Genomic DNA, 16253 nt, shown 5'->3' with positions numbered 1-16253 from the left:
ACAACACCCACAAAGATAGACACATTTGTGTTTTCTTGTATTTACTTCCACTATTGCTGCTTAAGGGAAATCTGCCGTGGCCTTCTTTGTTTCTAAAAATGCACCGCAACGTCAACTGATGAGTCATGAGTCACATTCCAAATTCTTATGTACCAGAGAAAGCAGGGCACAAAAGTCTTACACATCAATTGTAAAGATACTTGGTCACTATGTTATAAATCAAAAGTTCTTTATAAGGTAACCCAGATGATGGTTTTCTGAAGAGACAGAAGAAGCTTTATGATAAAACTGCAAATTCCGTAAGGACTGATAAAAATCATTTGCCCTTGTTCCCTCCTAATAACTGGTCGGGTTTGTTTTTGTGAATTCAGAACATACAAAGAGTAAGCGCTGGGAGATACTGACAGGTACAAACCCTACAAACGCTCAGCTTCGTGAAGACCCACGTGATCTGAGAAATGGTTTTCCAGATGCCTTGCTTCTGACCTCTAAATTCCTTCCTACTTTTGCTATTTGGCAATTTCACTGGGTGCAAATGTCCAGGGAAGGAAAAGGCCAAGGGCAAGAAGCAGGGATGCCACCGTTCGGTCTGTTTCTCTTTGCGAGTATTCGTGAAGTTTTCCTGGTGGAGAAGACAAACTGATGGCGGGGAGGAGATGTGACAACCAGCTGCGGATCTTAGTCACCTGCGTACCAGGCCGCTGAGAGCAGGCCACACCATCTCGTTTTCTCCTTGGCGTTTGTCATGATTCGTTTCCTTAAGCTGCTTACCTGTTTATTGTTTCTCTCTCCTCCTGCCCCCACAGCACGTAAACTCCTTAAGAACAGGGACCCCACTCGTCTTGTTCACTGCTATAGGGTCACCATCCGGAACACTGCTCGGCACCCAATAGGCATTCGATAAATATCCAGGGAGGGCAGGGGAAATACACAATCGTTACTTAACTATCTCAGGACCGGCACAATCACAAAAACGCTGAAACTATTTTTTCACTCGAGACTATCCTTCGCCTATAATGAATGAATAATAGTAATAATTACTAACTATTGCCTTGCCACAAAACTCTCTATACTTAAGTTTTACTACTTAGATATCATAGTTGTATCAAAATATGGCAACAGTAATAAAGCTATAATCTGACCAGTCTTCTCAGAGCAAGAACTTTTACAATCCACTTTCATATCCCAAATATCTAGAATGGTACACAAGTAACAGAATAGATATTCAAATGTTTGAATAAAGGATTTTAAAAGAATTGTAACTGGTGGCATTACTAGCCATTTTCTATTTTCTTTGCATAGTGTAGGAATTCCTAAATTTTCCATATTTGGCATTTCTGTAATTATAAAAAAAAAAATACAGTGTTAGAAGAAAAAAGGAAACCACATATACCCTTATTCCCCCATGTCCTAATGTATGCAACAAGGCAAATCAAATAGATGTCCTGTTTGCTTCCTAGGAGTTATCAGATTTAAAAATGTTCTTTAAAACAGACATATCACCATTTTAAACATGAATTAGAATTTTTTTAATTAAAGAAATTTTTTAACATTTACTCATTTTAAAGAGAGAGAGAGAGAGACAGAGCATGAGTGTGGGAGGGCAGAGAGAGAGGGAGACACAGAATCCGAAGCAGGCTCCAGGCTCTGAGCTGTCAGCACAAAGCCAGATGCGGGGCTCGAACCCACAAACCGTGAGATCATGACCTGAGCCAAAGTGGGGCGCTCAACCGACTGAGCCACCCAGGCACCCCAGAATTTTTTAAATTTTTAAAGTTTTAATTTTTTTTTTGAAGCTCATTTATTTATTTTGAGAGAGAGAGAGAGAAAGAGAGAGAGAGAGAATGAGAATCCCAAGCAGGTTCCACACTGCCAGCACAGAGCCTGATGTGGGGCTCAAACTCACAAACCATGAAGTTGGACGCTTAACCTACTGAGCCACCCAGGCTCCCCTAGAAATCTTATTTTTAAAAACAATAAGCTTTATCTTCCAGAAAGATATCCTTTCATAAACCCTAGTGTACTTTAAGAGCAGTTTCTTTTTTATTAACAGAACAATTTTCTTTTCAAAAGGTTCAAGTAACCAGAAGAGTAATTTTTTATGGAGACACAAAGAGTGGTGTACTATGAATAAACATTTTAAGAACTACTTAATAATCTACTTTGCTTTCTCTAGCACCAAGTTTGATTTATTGCCTCTGGCAAACCCAAACTATAAATAAAGAAAATTCAGTCACATGGTCACCCTTAGAAAGACTAAAATCAGACTGAACAACTTCAGAGCACATCAACTCTTTACAATAAAAAAAAAGTTACCACAATATACTTTAGTTGAAAGTTAACTTTGATGTTTAATAGATTTTATCATCCTTCTGTATCGTGCAAAATAGAGTCACTGAATTTTTTTTAGTCCTTTCTGAAAAAAGCTACCAGAGGATTAAAAAAACATCCAGACTCACAGCATAAATCCTGAAAACTTTCTTAATGTTACATACCTCTCAAAGGTGGAAAACGTTATTCAAATGTGTTGACAAATGTACTCAATATCTGGAAAAACAAAAGGTCAGAGACCTAGAAAAATTCTTTTTAATTTTTAACTCTGAAATTAGTCTATTGAAGTCTCAGTGTATCTCATCTATAATGAAAGCACAAAGCCTAAAATTAGAAAAATTAATGAGGGTAATAAATATTTCATATGAGATCTAATTGTTATGGATACTTTGGAAATCTTATTAAACGGCTCTGACAGAATGGCCTGACGAGGCAGGCTCAGCACCTACTGACCACAAGCATTGCACATTTGTAATAAAGAGACAGAGGATGCAATCACCTGCATTCTGATACTTGGTTTCTTCCCAGTCATTTTACTTTTTACTACAGCTAGTCCTAGACTACTGATCGTTTCCATATTGGTATCTCAATATGACACTACCATTTGAGAACCGTCTCCTGGCCTAATTACTCACATCAATCCCCCCCCCCCCAAATTAAAACTATTCCATATATTTCAGACCTTTTCCTCTTGTTTCCATACGCAAAGTCTCAGAAGTATGTTCAAAATAGTTTGTTTGGACCCTTATCTTATACCATATCCAAAAATTGATTCAGGTGGATTAAAGGCCTAAAATTATAAAGCCCCTCGAAGAAAACAGGAGGAAAGCTTCAGGACAGTGGATTCGGCACAGATTTCTTGAATACAACACCAAAATTATAGGCAACAAAAGCAAAAACGGACAAATGGGACACAGAATCACATTTGTCACATCAAAGGACACAATAACGAAGTGAAAAAGCAACCTAAAACAGGGGAAATATCTGCAAATAGCGTAGCTGATAAGTGGCTAACACCCAGAATTATAAACAACTACTACAAATCAACAAAAATCAAACAGTCCAATGAAAAAATGGGCCAAGGACTTGAACAGACATTTCTCCAAAGATGAGCTACAAATGGCCAACAACATAATGAGCAGATGCTCAACGTCACTAATTATCGCTAATTACCAGAGAAATGCAAATCAAAACCACAATGAGTTGTCACTTCATGCCTGGTAGGATGGCTATAATCAAAAAAACAAAACAAAACAAAACAGAATAACAAGTGTTGGTGAGGATGTGGAGAAACTGGAACCCTTACATACTATGGGGGAGACGGTAAAATGGCACAGCCTCTATGGAAAACAGTATAGGAGTTCTAAAGAAATTAAAAATAGAATGACCTTATGATCCAGCCATCCCGCTTCTGGTATTTAAAGAATCAGATTCCTAAAGAATTGAGGGCAGGGTGTCAAAAAGATATTTGCACACCCATGTTCAATGCAGCGCTATTCACGACAGCCAAGAGATAGAAGCCAGCCAAATATCCATGAACAGAGGAAGGCACAATGTTATTAATACTGTACCATCTTAAAAAGAAGGAAATTCTGTCACATGCCGTAACACAGACGAACCTTCAGATCCTTACACTAAGTGAAATAAACCAGTCGCAGAAAGACAAATACTGTAGGATTCCACCTCTATGCGGTATCTAAAGAATCCAAATCCACAGAAACCAGGGGGCTCAGGGAAGGAGGAAACAGGGGCTGTTGTCTAGTGGGTATAGTTTTAGTTTTGCAAGATGGAAAAGTTCTAGACCTCTGTTGGTACAACAGTATGAATATACTTAACACTGCTGTAGTACTGTGCACTTGAAAATGGTTAAGGGGGCAAATCTTATGTTCCGTTATTTTTTGCCGCAAGAAAAACTGAAGCAGTATAAAACACTCTTGTTAAATTATTATTTTGATAAGATTCCTTTTACTCTAGCCCCTGAAAATTTAGGGTCTGCATCGAGATATGCTACTTACAAGAGTAAAATATAACCAGATTCCAAATACTTAATAGGAAAAGAAGTCAAATATCTTACTTTTATGTTGACCACATGTTAATACATTTTTTAAAATATTGTTTTAAATAAAATATAACATCAAACAACAAAAAATATTTTGTTATTCTTTTTTTTTTTAATGTTTATTTATTTTTGAGAGACAGAGAGAGACAGTGTGAACGGGGGAGGGGGAGGGGCAGACAGAGAGACACACACAGAATCTGAAGAGGCTCCAGGCTCCGAGCCAAGCCGTCAGCACAGAGCCCGACGCGGGGCTTGAATTCACAAGCCGTGAGATCACGACCTGAGCCGAAGCCGGACGCTTAACTGACTGAGCCACCCGGGTGCCCCAAAATATTTTGTTATTCTGCAAGAAGAATAACTCGAGGGGGATGTCAGTGGAGCTCTGTTTTAAAGGTTTCAGACTAGAGCGTATTTAAGCTGATATGGAAAAGCCGGCAGGGGGAAAGGGATTAAACACAGAAGGGAGTTAACCAAAGACAGCCTCTCCTGAGGACTTTGAAGGATGGGATCAAGAACACGCGTGGAAAAGCTAGCCTCCCACAGATCTGAGACTTCCGCACATCAGCTGGGAAGGGGAAGGACAGAAACCTGAGAGATCAAACCAGATCGTTTATGAGGTGGCCACACTACTTGCAGACTGTAGAAGTGGGGCTTGGACAAAAAGGTTGGTCAATGATGAAGGTCTGGAACAACCCATGAGGGATGAAGAACAGAGTCCTTACTTAGGGCCAACAAGGCCTACGTGATCCGGCCTTGCCTCCCTCCCTGGCCTCATCCCAGGCCTCTCTCTCCTAGCTCTCTCATCCATCTTCTCATCCTCCTTCAAAGGGCTGTCTGTCCACCTCTGACTGCTTCTTTTGAGGAGGGTTTACCTGTGTAACACCTACTCAGCTAGGTATCTGTTCAGAGACGAATTCCTCGGGGACCGTTTCCGGAACATCGAGCTCCCCAGAGCCTGGTTCCCCTCATTTTATCCCCAGACGACACCTTACGGCAGGGCTACCCGACAGAAACAGGGTGTGAGCCACACGGGTCATTTTAAATGTTCTTGTAGCCACATTAAAAAAAAAAAGAAAGAAAGAAAAAAAGAACAAGTGAATGAATTATTTTTAATATTCTAGTTAACCCAATATACCCAGAATATTATCACCTTATCTCAACATGTAAGCAATATAAAAACTAGAGAGATTTCACCTTAAGCGGAGGCTAAATCTTCAGAATCTGGTGCGTGCTTCACACAGCAAATCTCCATTTAGACTGGCCACACGTGCTAGTGACCACAGTATTGGACAACATAGCCCTACACTCCTCCTCCAAAGCGCTTAGCGTACTTTGTTACCGCAGCGAGTGCCATCACTTGATGAATGTGCATCTCCTCTGGAAGGTAAGCGACGACGAGGGAACATTCTTAGCTCAGTGTCAGAGAACTCAGTCGGTGCCAAATAAACACAACTGACTGGGGGGGGGGGGGTGGGGAGGAGGGGTTGTCCGAGAGCCGGTCACCTGCATGGAGAGCCTGGCCTTTCATTGGTGTTACCAGAGCAACTCAGGGAGAGAAGGCAGAGTTAATGGAACTGGGACATGATCTGGCAGGCACAGCACACAAACAAGTTCAAGAGAGGCAAAGGCGGCATTGGAAGCATATTCCAGGTGCTTAACAAGGGACTCCGAACTGGACAGGGAAGACCTCCAGGCCAATAGATGTTAATACAACGGGGTACGGGAGGTGGGGCGGAACGAAGGGGCTGGCAAGCGGTCTCTGCGAAGAGGAAGGACACTGTAGTATACAGTGTGGGTGTGAGACAGCTGGAAGGAGAGAAGAGAAGCTGTGGTCAGAGAACAGGATATATACACTTAAGATTTCTAACGTGGCAAGTTTGGAATAATGTTAAAGTACAGAAGTGAAGGTCACTGGCGCGGAGCGAAGGTACTAGAAGTCAAAGGTATCAGACACCCTGCTTGGGATGATTAATAACTTGACTGAATGTCTTTTAAGATTTTAAGTTGTACAAGGGCAGAGATGATCTTCTGTGGCCCATACAGCCCAGTGCTGATCACATCAAGTATGCTTATCTGAATACAGTCGAAAGTCAAAGTTCAAACGTTAAAATCATGTGAAAGAAAAGTGGCAACGGTCACACAGCGAAGATAAATGTGAAGGACTCCAATTTATTTGCTCAATAATTATGTAGTTTGACTGAACAGTGTTAAGAACTCTGATGATCCACTAACTTTTTAGATTGGTAGCCAAACTCCCAATTTGGAGGTACAAGAGGGGGGCGGAAAGGATATAAATTATTTCCCAGACTTACTTTTGTCTATAAAACAAAGTAATAGCCAACTGAGCCTTTAGAAGCTTTATTGTAGCCACTTTATTGTAGTGACTTTATTTTACGTGAGATATAGGTCCTCATAACTTGGATATACACATTTTTTACAATGGTTCCTATTATACACTTGCCCTATTAGGGCAATCTGTTATTTTAAAAGAACTCTAATAGGAAAAATTAAAACCTCATTTGTTTTACATATGGAAGTTGGTATGCTTTTTAAGTGGACACGTGATTGTTTATTGTATTTTACACATATTAAACAAATATATATACTACATATACACTTGTATATATATTGCATATCATTTGTACTTGCCTAGTGCCTATCTTCAGCATTTTTTTTTTTCTATTTCTTATTTCTCCTACCCCAATTTTGAAAAAAAAATTTTTTTCCCATACATAACTTCTCCACTGAGGGATTCTGTTTGTCAGAAATAATAGTCCTAAATCTTGAGGCTGGAAAGATAAAGGTGTAAGCTATGCTTAAACCCTCTCTGCCCACAAGACTCATCTTTCCAGCTTTTCTAATTAAGACTTCCGGAGTTCTGCTAACAACCAAGAGAGGACAAAGTTATGACACAGCTATTTCGGCTCAACTCTGAACCAAGCAATAACCCTGCAAAAGTCTGTCCCTCCCTCCCACACTTCACAACTAATCAAAGTAAAATGTGAAAAAGGAAGGACTCATGTCAATAATTACAGCAGTAGGTACTAAAATCGCTGAATCAGAAGAGCCATACATTCTGTTAAGAGTTGCCCCATCTTCCCGTGGGTACATGAACCGCTTCAAGCTTCCTTGCTGGCTCAACTCCCTCTTTTGTTTTCCTTCTGACCAATGATTGTTCCAAAGGTTCAGAGAAATCTGTGAGCCAAGGCATTTCAAAGCCAACGGATCCATTTCATTCATTCATGAATACATTACTGTTTATGATTCTGAGCGCTTAGGAACTGCTCAATAAGCAAAACAGACGGGATCCTTGCTCATCTGAAGCATACTTTCTAAAGAACAGAACCTACAACGCCTGCCTCTTTAAAAGCATACTAACTCGGTGACAATTATTGTGATGTATATCATGAGCACTTGCTTTTTAAAAAATTTCCCTCAATAAATTTTTGTTAGACTAATACACAAAACAGTCATTTCTTTGAATTCCGACCAGTGAAAAAACTTACATAATCACAGATTTTTCTGCTGTTTTGCACTTTCTGAGGAAAAGAGGCATAGGAGAGGAAAACTAAAAGGGATTTTCTTTGTCAATTTCCCAGGCCCTGTAACAGGGTCATTTTAGGCCTAGCAAAATCTTCTACAACAATAATTCAACATTCAATATATACATATGTGTACATATACATGCATATGTAAAATACATGTGTGTGTATATATGTATATTTTGCAAGTCAAATTATACACGCACACACACACACACATTTTTTTTCAATCAACACTGCTTCCTGAGTGGAACCTATGAAACGAGTCCTTTGATTCTTCTAGAAACCTTGTTGGATTTTGATATAGGAAGGTGGGCTGTGAATGAACTTTAGCCCCATAAACAAAGAAAAGTTAAAAGACACTGCATAATTAAAAAGATTTTAATTTGGGGGGGGGGGCGATTAGAAAAGAAAGAGGAGGGAGAGAAGGACACAGAGCCAACCAGAGTATAAGAGCCCGGAGTTCCCCTGTGACTGTGGCCAAAATGCATTTTAAGAATAGAGATGCCTGGGGCACCTGGGTGGCTCAGTGGGTTAAGCGTCTGACTTGACCTCTGGTCAAGATCTCGAGTTTAGTGAGTTTGAACCTCGTACTGGGCTCCGTGCTGACAGCTCAGAGCCTGGAGCCCGCTTCGGATTGTGTCTGCCTCTCCCCAATTCGCTTGCTAGCGCTCTCTCTCTCTCTCTCTCTCTCTCTCACATACACACAAACTGAATAAACATTAAAATAATTAAAAAAAAAAAAAAAGGATAGAGATGCCTAATACACAGTATCCACACTCCTGGCACCGCCGTGTTATAAATGCCTCCCTTTTCCCCAAATCTTCCAAAAAGCTAACCACGCCCACAAAGGATTTGTGTCAACTCTTTTTCTTTTCCATTCTTTCCTAGCTCCTGTCCAGCACATCTATCCAACATCTTCATCACAGACATCTCAACCGTTCATTAGCACCTCACTGGACTGGCCGAAAACTAGCTACCTTCTCTTCCCCATTTCTCCCAGCAGTTGCTTTTAACTGCTCCTTCTCATATCTCCCAACATTCCACAAGCTCATTCATGTCGTCATCGCTAAAGGAACAACTAATATTTATTGAGTACTTGTAACATGCTAGGTAGTCTGCCAAGGGCATTACGTGCGTAATTTCATTGGATCCTCAAACCCTACTAGACAGGTACTGTGATCATTTCCTCAATGTTAGGAAACCAAAGCTCAGGATGGGAATTCTACAGGGTAAGCAATGGACTTCAACTCCTGCGCCGACTCCACGGCCAGCTTAACCAGTACACTCCAATGACTCAAGTCAAAAGACTTAGGAATCCTCTCATTAATCACATCTAGTCACTTACCTAATCCAACCAAATAAACCTCCTCAACACCATGATAGCTCTTCCTCCGCTCCACTGCCTTCAGAGTAACAGCTAGCTAGCACCTACCAAATCCTCACTACGTGCCAAGCACTATTCTAAGTAATATACATGGTTTTTTCCCCTTTTATCCCCCAAACCCTATGAAATGAAAAACCTAAAAAAGAAAGGGGTTACGGAGTGAGTGACAGAACCAGATTCAAACCCAGGCAATGCGAACTGAGAAGCCCTGAGCCCTTAACCCCTAGAGTGTAATGCTTCCCTCTTTGTCTCCCATCTGGACCCCCACCATCCTCCAGACTGCTGCAGAGATCTTTCTGGAATACAAATGTTATCGACACGTTCTCCTACTTAAAATTAGCAGCTTTGTATCACTGAGAGGATCAAGTCCAACTTTCTTAATTTGGCATATAGAACCCTTTATGTCTCTGTTCAAGTCAGTTCAACAAGTGCTTGAGTGCCTACTGTAATCAAGGCAAAGTGCTGAGTCGTCTGAAAGGAATAATATACCAACCCCTGACTACTACCCCAGTCCCAAACGTTGCGTTCCTCAGCCAGAGACTCCCTGTGGATCTCATAAAGCAACACCCTACATGTTAGTCTCTTTGCCTGGAATGTACCAGGCAAAATTCCTCAGCAACGTGAAGCAGAAGTGCCTAGATGAGGCCTTCCCTAGCAAACCTCAGTCAGAAATGCTCCCTCTTGTAAGTCCCCACAGCACTGTGTTCAAAATATAGTGGAACAGGTATGGATCGCCTTCCAAATAAGACCGTGATCACCTTCAGGGAAAGAACTGACCTACCTTAATACACAAGGGGGCCAAATTAAAAGTAGTGTTATTGTACCTCAGTTCTGATTTGGCCTACATTTTACCCCTCTGGGAAAACCCACATGTGGGACTTCAAGCTCAAGAGGCAAAACTTGTCTTCCAAGGCTCAACAAAGCTTTGACTGGCCAAAACAGATACTAGATCAAAGTCCATTTTCTAAAGGACTGTGAAGGTGGGAAGCAAATCTGTCAAAAGAAAATAAATTGATCTACTGAGATCCAACTTCATCAGCGCTGCGTCACAGTAGGTGCAAGAAAAAAAAAAAAAATCAAAACCTGTCCTGGGACGAAGGCCAATTGACAAATAAGTCCTACCGCTTGCGAGAACGTGAAATTCTTAAAGTGAAGGCAGTCCCCATAAACCGGAGTTCACAACTGTCTTCTCCTGCCACTGCTTTACGCTCAACTTCTGGTTTCCGTGATTTAAAGAGAAACATCTATACAGTTAAGCCCACGCCTGAGTGTACTTACTGTAACTCCTGGCAGATACGAACGTCTTGATTCCTAATGTTAATTGCAAACTGAAACATCACAAGAAACATTGCGTTCGTCAAAAGTCCTTCGTCTGAAACATATGGCATAAAGCTTTGAAAGCGAGTGATGTCTTTCCTGAACGGTGCTTTGTGTGCAACTGCTTCCAAATCGAGATCCACATTTTGAAACTACCCCCTCGGAGACGTGTGATCTCCCACCCGCTCCAGCCTCAAGGGAAAGGTGAGAATTCGTAGGCAACAGGCTGGGACGGTGGGTATCTCTCCCTATTCCTTTCCCGGAGAACAAGATCCAACGCAAGGCAGTTAGTGCCACTCTCATTTACAGCGCGCGCACACGCACGCACACACACACACACACACACACACACACACACACACAGGAAATAAGAAACTCATGCCCACCTCTCCCCTCCTGAAAACAGCAAACGACGCGAGGATCAGCAACACTGCGGCCGGAACCACCAAACGCCAACAGCCGGGGGCCTCCCGCCTCTCCCAGGCGCCTGGCCGGCGGCGGGCGCCCGGCGCAGGACAACCCGTCCCTTCCTCCCCGGACGAGCGCGGCCAGCCCCACAGCGGGTCCGGGTCCACGTCTCCCGCAGCCCGGGCGAGCCAGGAGCAGAGCCGCGGAGGTCGGCCGCCTCGCCCGGCGCGGCGCTGCCCCGCACCCCGCCGCCGCCCGCACCTGAGGCGGCTGCCCGGGACCCGCGACAGGGCGCGGGGCCAGGCGGGCAGGGCAAAGTTACTCACTGGGAAAGCGCGGCCGCCCGGGGCGCGCGCCGGCTCCTGACGCCGCAGCCCAGCGCCAGCTCCGCTCTCCGCGGCCCGCCGAGGGAGCCGGGAGCCAGTCGGCCTCCGCTACGCGGGGAACCGCCGCCGCCACGGCCGCCACCGCGGATTTCCTGGCAAGAAGCAAACTCTGGCCAAGACTTCACTTCTCAACCGCCCCTGCTGCCTTCCCGGGGGCGAGCGCCGGGGCCGAGCGGCCCAACCCGACACGCGCCTGGGCCAATGGGCGGCAGCGTAGGGCGGGGAGGAGGCGGGCCAGAGAGAAACTCCGCTTATCCCAGAGCTCGGGGGGCGGGCCAGGCCGGGGCCGTCACTCCCGGGTTAGAGTGAGCCCACTCCGCCCTCGCCGCTGGCCCTCCCCCCACCCGGTCTCGGCTGTCCCCGCCGCTCGCCTGATTCCCCCGCTGAAGACACGCTCAAGAAGTACCTCTGCGCTCACCGCGGACCGCCGCGAGGAGAGTGGAACAGCTGGGGGGAGGCAGTGAGCATCTAGGGGAATCGGGTTGGGGGCAGGAGAACAGGTGGCGCAGGAAAGCAGAAATATAGGTGTGTCGGGGGTGAGAGGACTCTGGGGTAAGGTGGTAGGGACAGGGGGGCTGACCGGGCCGAGAAAGGCGAGGGGAGTAGGAGATCGAAGAAGGGAGAAGGGTTTTTGGCGAAGAAGAACACCCGCGGAGAAGAGAGAGAGGAGAGGTACAAAGGAAAAAGGAGGGCGGGGAGCGAGTCTGGGTGGTGAAAGGTTGCCGAGGCGGAGGCAGGAGAGCACCTGGGAACAAAGGTAAGAGGGAGGTTCTGCAGGTGAAGGAGGTTTATGAAGCTAAAAGGGTAAAAGGAAAAGGAAGTGCAAACCAAAGGAGGGCGTACGTATTCCAAGTGTAGGAAAGAACCTAAGAGAGAAAGGGCGGGGCAGGGGGGAGAAGAGCAGTTTTCCTTCCAAACTCTCCTCTACGAACGCTTGTCCTTTGACCCATTTGAGGTGTGCAGCCGCAAGGTCCCGGATGACGCAAACTCAGACTTAAACCCATCCTATTCTGTTGTAAAATTCATCAAGGTGTATCGATCAACTATAGTTTAAACCTGTCATCCCACGAACACCACCCCTCTACCCCCTCCTGGCTTGGGGTCCCGCCAGGGAGTAACACGGGTGGAGCAGCAAATCTTAAAGGCCCGATTCCGCCCTAAGAAGGAACGTGATTTGGGGGCCGACAGGTAAGGCCCCGCCCCCTTCGCCATCACCTGGGGTAAGGTGCCGAGGGCTGAACCCAAGCGCCCACGGGCGGTTCTCGGCCTCGAGAGGGGACAGGAGCCCGACCCCACCTCTCCCCGCTGGCTCAGCGGACAGACTAAGCTCCGGGAACTCCAGGTGAGCAACTCGGACCTCGCCACCGCCCTCCTCGCGCCGGGGGCGGGGCCTGTGGGCGGGGCCTCTGGGCGGAACGTACACGCCCCGCCCAGCGGCTGGGCAGTGCCGCGCCGCTGCGGCTCCTCCTCCCTCCTTCCGTCTTCGGCTCCTTCCGTCGGTCGTTCCTTCCTTCCTGCTCCGCCTGCACGTTTCGCGATATGGGTTAGAGCCTCCGATCCAGCAGCACCACCTGAGGATCCCGGAAGCCGCCCCCGCGATGGAAGAAGACCAGGAGTTGGAGAGGTAACGGCCGTGGAGGCGGGTGGGCGGGGGGGGGGGGGAGGCGGGCGGGAGGAGCGGGCCGCGCCCTGCGCCCCGAGCGGGTGGCGGAGGGGCCGGTGGTCGGCCGGGGCCTCCGCCTCCACGGCCCGGCCAGACAGCGAGCGCCTGGCTGGGAGGACAGGGGAGGGGAGAGAAGTGGGCGCCTGAGCGGGGAGAGGGGGCCCCGACTGGGAAGAGAGGGGAAGACACATGGATGTTTTGGAGTAGAAACGCTCAGTACCACTAGATGTCCTGGAGGGAGCACAAGTTGTGAGGCCGGACTTAAGTCCCCACATTGCCCCACCCCCAGTTAAAACATCGAGAGTAAATAAAGCTAACGTTAGATCGCGCACCAGGCCACTGTTCTCCGAGTGCTGCTATTGGTGCGTTCAGTCAGGCCTAAGCCCCTGTAACTGCGGTCCAAATTACTCTGTGCGCTCAGTTCTCTTCCTCCCTCCTGCTTGATTTACATATCCCGGAACTTCCATTCTAGTTAATCTCCTGAAAATGGAAACCATAGTGGGGCCTGCACGATGGTAATCTACAGTCTGTTCTTAAAAAGATCTATGTTTTTCTACGCCTTTAAACATTTCTACGCCTTTTCATTCCCTAGCAGAGCCCACCCTGTTGTAATCTTATCCCTTTCTTATGACTGTGTCAAAAGAAGATTTTAACAAACATTTGTGTGTTAAGGGGACTCCCCTGTGGCCATGTGGACGGTCCGATGGGGTGGGGAAAAAACCGGAGGCAATAATTACATACTTACTGATAGACTATGTGGAGGCAGGAAAATAAGGGGCTAATCCTAACAGTTCTGTGTAATTGGAGTGCATTAGAGTATAATGTGTTGCCAGTGTGATACAGTAAATGCAAAAAAAAAAAAAAAAAGCTAGTTGCAAAACCATATTCAGTATGATCTCATTTTTATAAAAAATATGTGTGTAGAAAAATATCTGGATTGAAGACCTCAATGGCTGAAGGCGAGAGGAAGACAGCCCTGGAAATGGTCCAGGCAGCTGGAACAGATAGACACTGTGTGACATTTGTATTGCACGAGGAGGACCATACCCTAGGAAATTCTCTTCGTTACATGATCATGAAGAACCCGGAAGTGGAATTTTGTGGTTACACTACAACCCATCCTTCAGAGAGCAAAATTAATTTACGCATTCAGACTCGAGGTACTCTTCCAGCTGTGGAGCCATTTCAGAGAGGCTTGAATGAGCTCATGAATGTCTGCCAGCATGTGCTTGACAAGTTTGAGGCCAGCATAAAGGAATATAAGGATCAAAAAGCAAGCAGAAAGGAGTCCACATTCTAGTCCCTTACGCACTATACAGGGAGGACTGTCCTCTAAGATATTGTCTTCGTGATCTGGCAAAAAACCCAGAAATAGAAGTTTGTGATCACGACCCGATGTGTTCTTCAGCAAGGCGTGCTTCTAGCTCTTACCCATTACAGCTGTTGGAATCCCCGCAAGAACCTTTGTATTCATCTAATAAATTCCCTCTTTCATTTAAACTAATTTGAGTGGTTTCTGTTGCTTCGTCTGGAAGACTGGCTCTTTCAGGGTTGTTTGTTTTTCTTTTAATTGAGTCAGCAGTGAAAGTAAGCTATGAGAAAATTACAGGCCTTGAAAGGACTTTGATCAAGGGAATTCAAAAGAATACGCAGGGGCGCCTGGGTGGCGCAGTCGGTTAAGCGTCCGACTTCAGCCAGGTCACGATCTCGCGGTCCGTGAGTTCGAGCCTTGCGTCGGGCTCTGGGCTGATGGCTCGGAGCCTGGGGCCTGTTTCTGATTCTGTGTCTCCCTCTCTCTCTGCCCCTCCCCCGTTCATGCTCTGTCTCTCTCTCTGTCCCAAAAATAAATAAAAAAAGAAAAAAAAAAAAGAATATGCAGTATGCATTCATGGCTGTGATTGGGGGAGAAGGAGAGGTGCGATGGAGCCTGACCCCAGCTAGACTGTGATTGGTTTCAAAAAAAAAAAGGTGGAAATGGGAGGAGGGTTTAGCTTCTTGTTGGATACTTTTTAGTAACTCATGGGAGAATTGCATTCTTTGCTATGACTTAGGTCGGGCAAGGGGCAAGGGTGGGGAATAATTTGAAAGAATTGTGAGAATTATGGTTTCACAGGAAGGTTAGGTAGGATCTAGCACCATCTTTGTGGCAGCATTTATAGGATAGATACCAGTTTACTGCTTTTATTTCAGGACACTAATAAAATATTTTGTCAGAAATGATCTAAGTAGGTCAAGAGAGTTTATATTACAAAAGGAGGAAACTGGAGTAACCAGATAACATTTTCAGTCCTTAGGTGGGTATCTAGGTATAGCCCAGGGTTACATTAAGGATGGGGAGAAGGAAATTCCATGTTGGGAAAATGATTTTTTTTTTTTAACTTAAAATATTAGCGAACCGCTTCTAAGCTGTCCTGTTAATCTCATCAACCTCGTCTCATACCTGTCCTACCCCACCTTGACTCTTCATTCACCCTAAATCTCTGTCAGCCTTTGAACCTGAGCACCCCACCCCCAGCACTCTTTGCTTTGGGGCCTTTGTTTTTGCTGTTCCGTCTTCCTGGAACACTTTTACCCTGCCGTACTCTAGGAGAGAACTTAACATGTCCGACTCCGTACCCTAGTTTGGGTAGTTGTGTGTGCTTTCATTATACTCTTGGGTTTCCCGGTCTCGGATTTACTAGGCTGTTGTTAGCACTTCTGTCTGCCCACCGTACTGGCTTGCAGCACAATGCCTGATAGACAACTAGACATTTCTAATTTCTAATCTTGGTAAGGAAGTCAGGGAAGCTCCTCCAGAGATTACAGGAAGAGGAGGGGCTAGCTGCAAAAACGAGAGAATGCATTCTGGTGGAATAGCTGTGCATAGGTCCTGAAGCAGAAAGCTGGTGGTCTGAGGAATTAAAAGTATTGAAAGATTTGCTTCTCTGTAGCATGGTAAGCAAGGAGGAGAAAGAAGGGCCTATGCTGTGGATTTGGTAGGAAGGAGAGCTGGGGTGGTAAGGGGTTTGGATTTTAAGTACAATGGGAATGACAGCTGAATACTTTGATGACTGTAGAGGAGTGAGTTGTAGAGAGGCCAGAGTAGAAGCAGAGAAGCTGTAAGAGTGTCATTGGCCTGGAAGGGCAGCAAGCTAGCAATGGACAAGAGAGGGTTGATTTG

At 45.4% G+C, this 16253-nt stretch overlaps 3 protein-coding genes across 6 annotated transcripts in view; 2 read left to right on the top strand and 1 right to left on the bottom strand.

Annotated features, from left to right (window-relative positions):
• Nucleotides 1-12745, bottom strand: part of LNX2 (ligand of numb-protein X 2) — an 81342-nt gene extending 68597 nt beyond the window's left edge. Inside the window, exon 1 of one of the 4 annotated variants that reach the window (XM_086714658.1) lies at nt 12646-12745. The gene's annotated coding sequence lies outside the window, so the exon portion shown is untranslated. The other 3 variants (XM_086714659.1, XM_086714644.1, XM_086714650.1) reach the window with 3 other exon arrangements.
• Nucleotides 12746-12921: 176 nt separating this feature from the next.
• On the top strand, nt 12922-14597 carry LOC147584870 (DNA-directed RNA polymerases I and III subunit RPAC2). Its single transcript, XM_086714673.1, has 2 exons — nt 12922-13054; nt 14018-14597. The coding sequence occupies exons 1-2, from the start codon at nt 13029-13031 to the stop codon at nt 14391-14393; spliced, it is 402 nt and encodes a 133-aa protein (XP_086570799.1). The 5' UTR covers nt 12922-13028; the 3' UTR covers nt 14394-14597.
• Nucleotides 12922-16253, top strand: part of LOC112860892 (protein POLR1D) — a 49298-nt gene continuing 45966 nt past the window's right edge. The window contains exon 1 of the mRNA XM_025924106.2: nt 12922-13054. Coding sequence (XP_025779891.2) covers nt 13029-13054 — 26 coding nt within the window. The 5' untranslated portion in view covers nt 12922-13028. The remainder of the gene's footprint in view (nt 13055-16253) is intronic.

This window comes from Puma concolor, chromosome A1 (genome assembly GCF_028749965.1).
Source record: "Puma concolor isolate L17-30 chromosome A1, mPumCon1.1.hap2, whole genome shotgun sequence".
In the NCBI taxonomy this organism is placed as follows: domain Eukaryota; kingdom Metazoa; phylum Chordata; class Mammalia; order Carnivora; family Felidae; genus Puma; species Puma concolor.
This window is presented reverse-complemented; position numbering and strand designations above follow the sequence as displayed.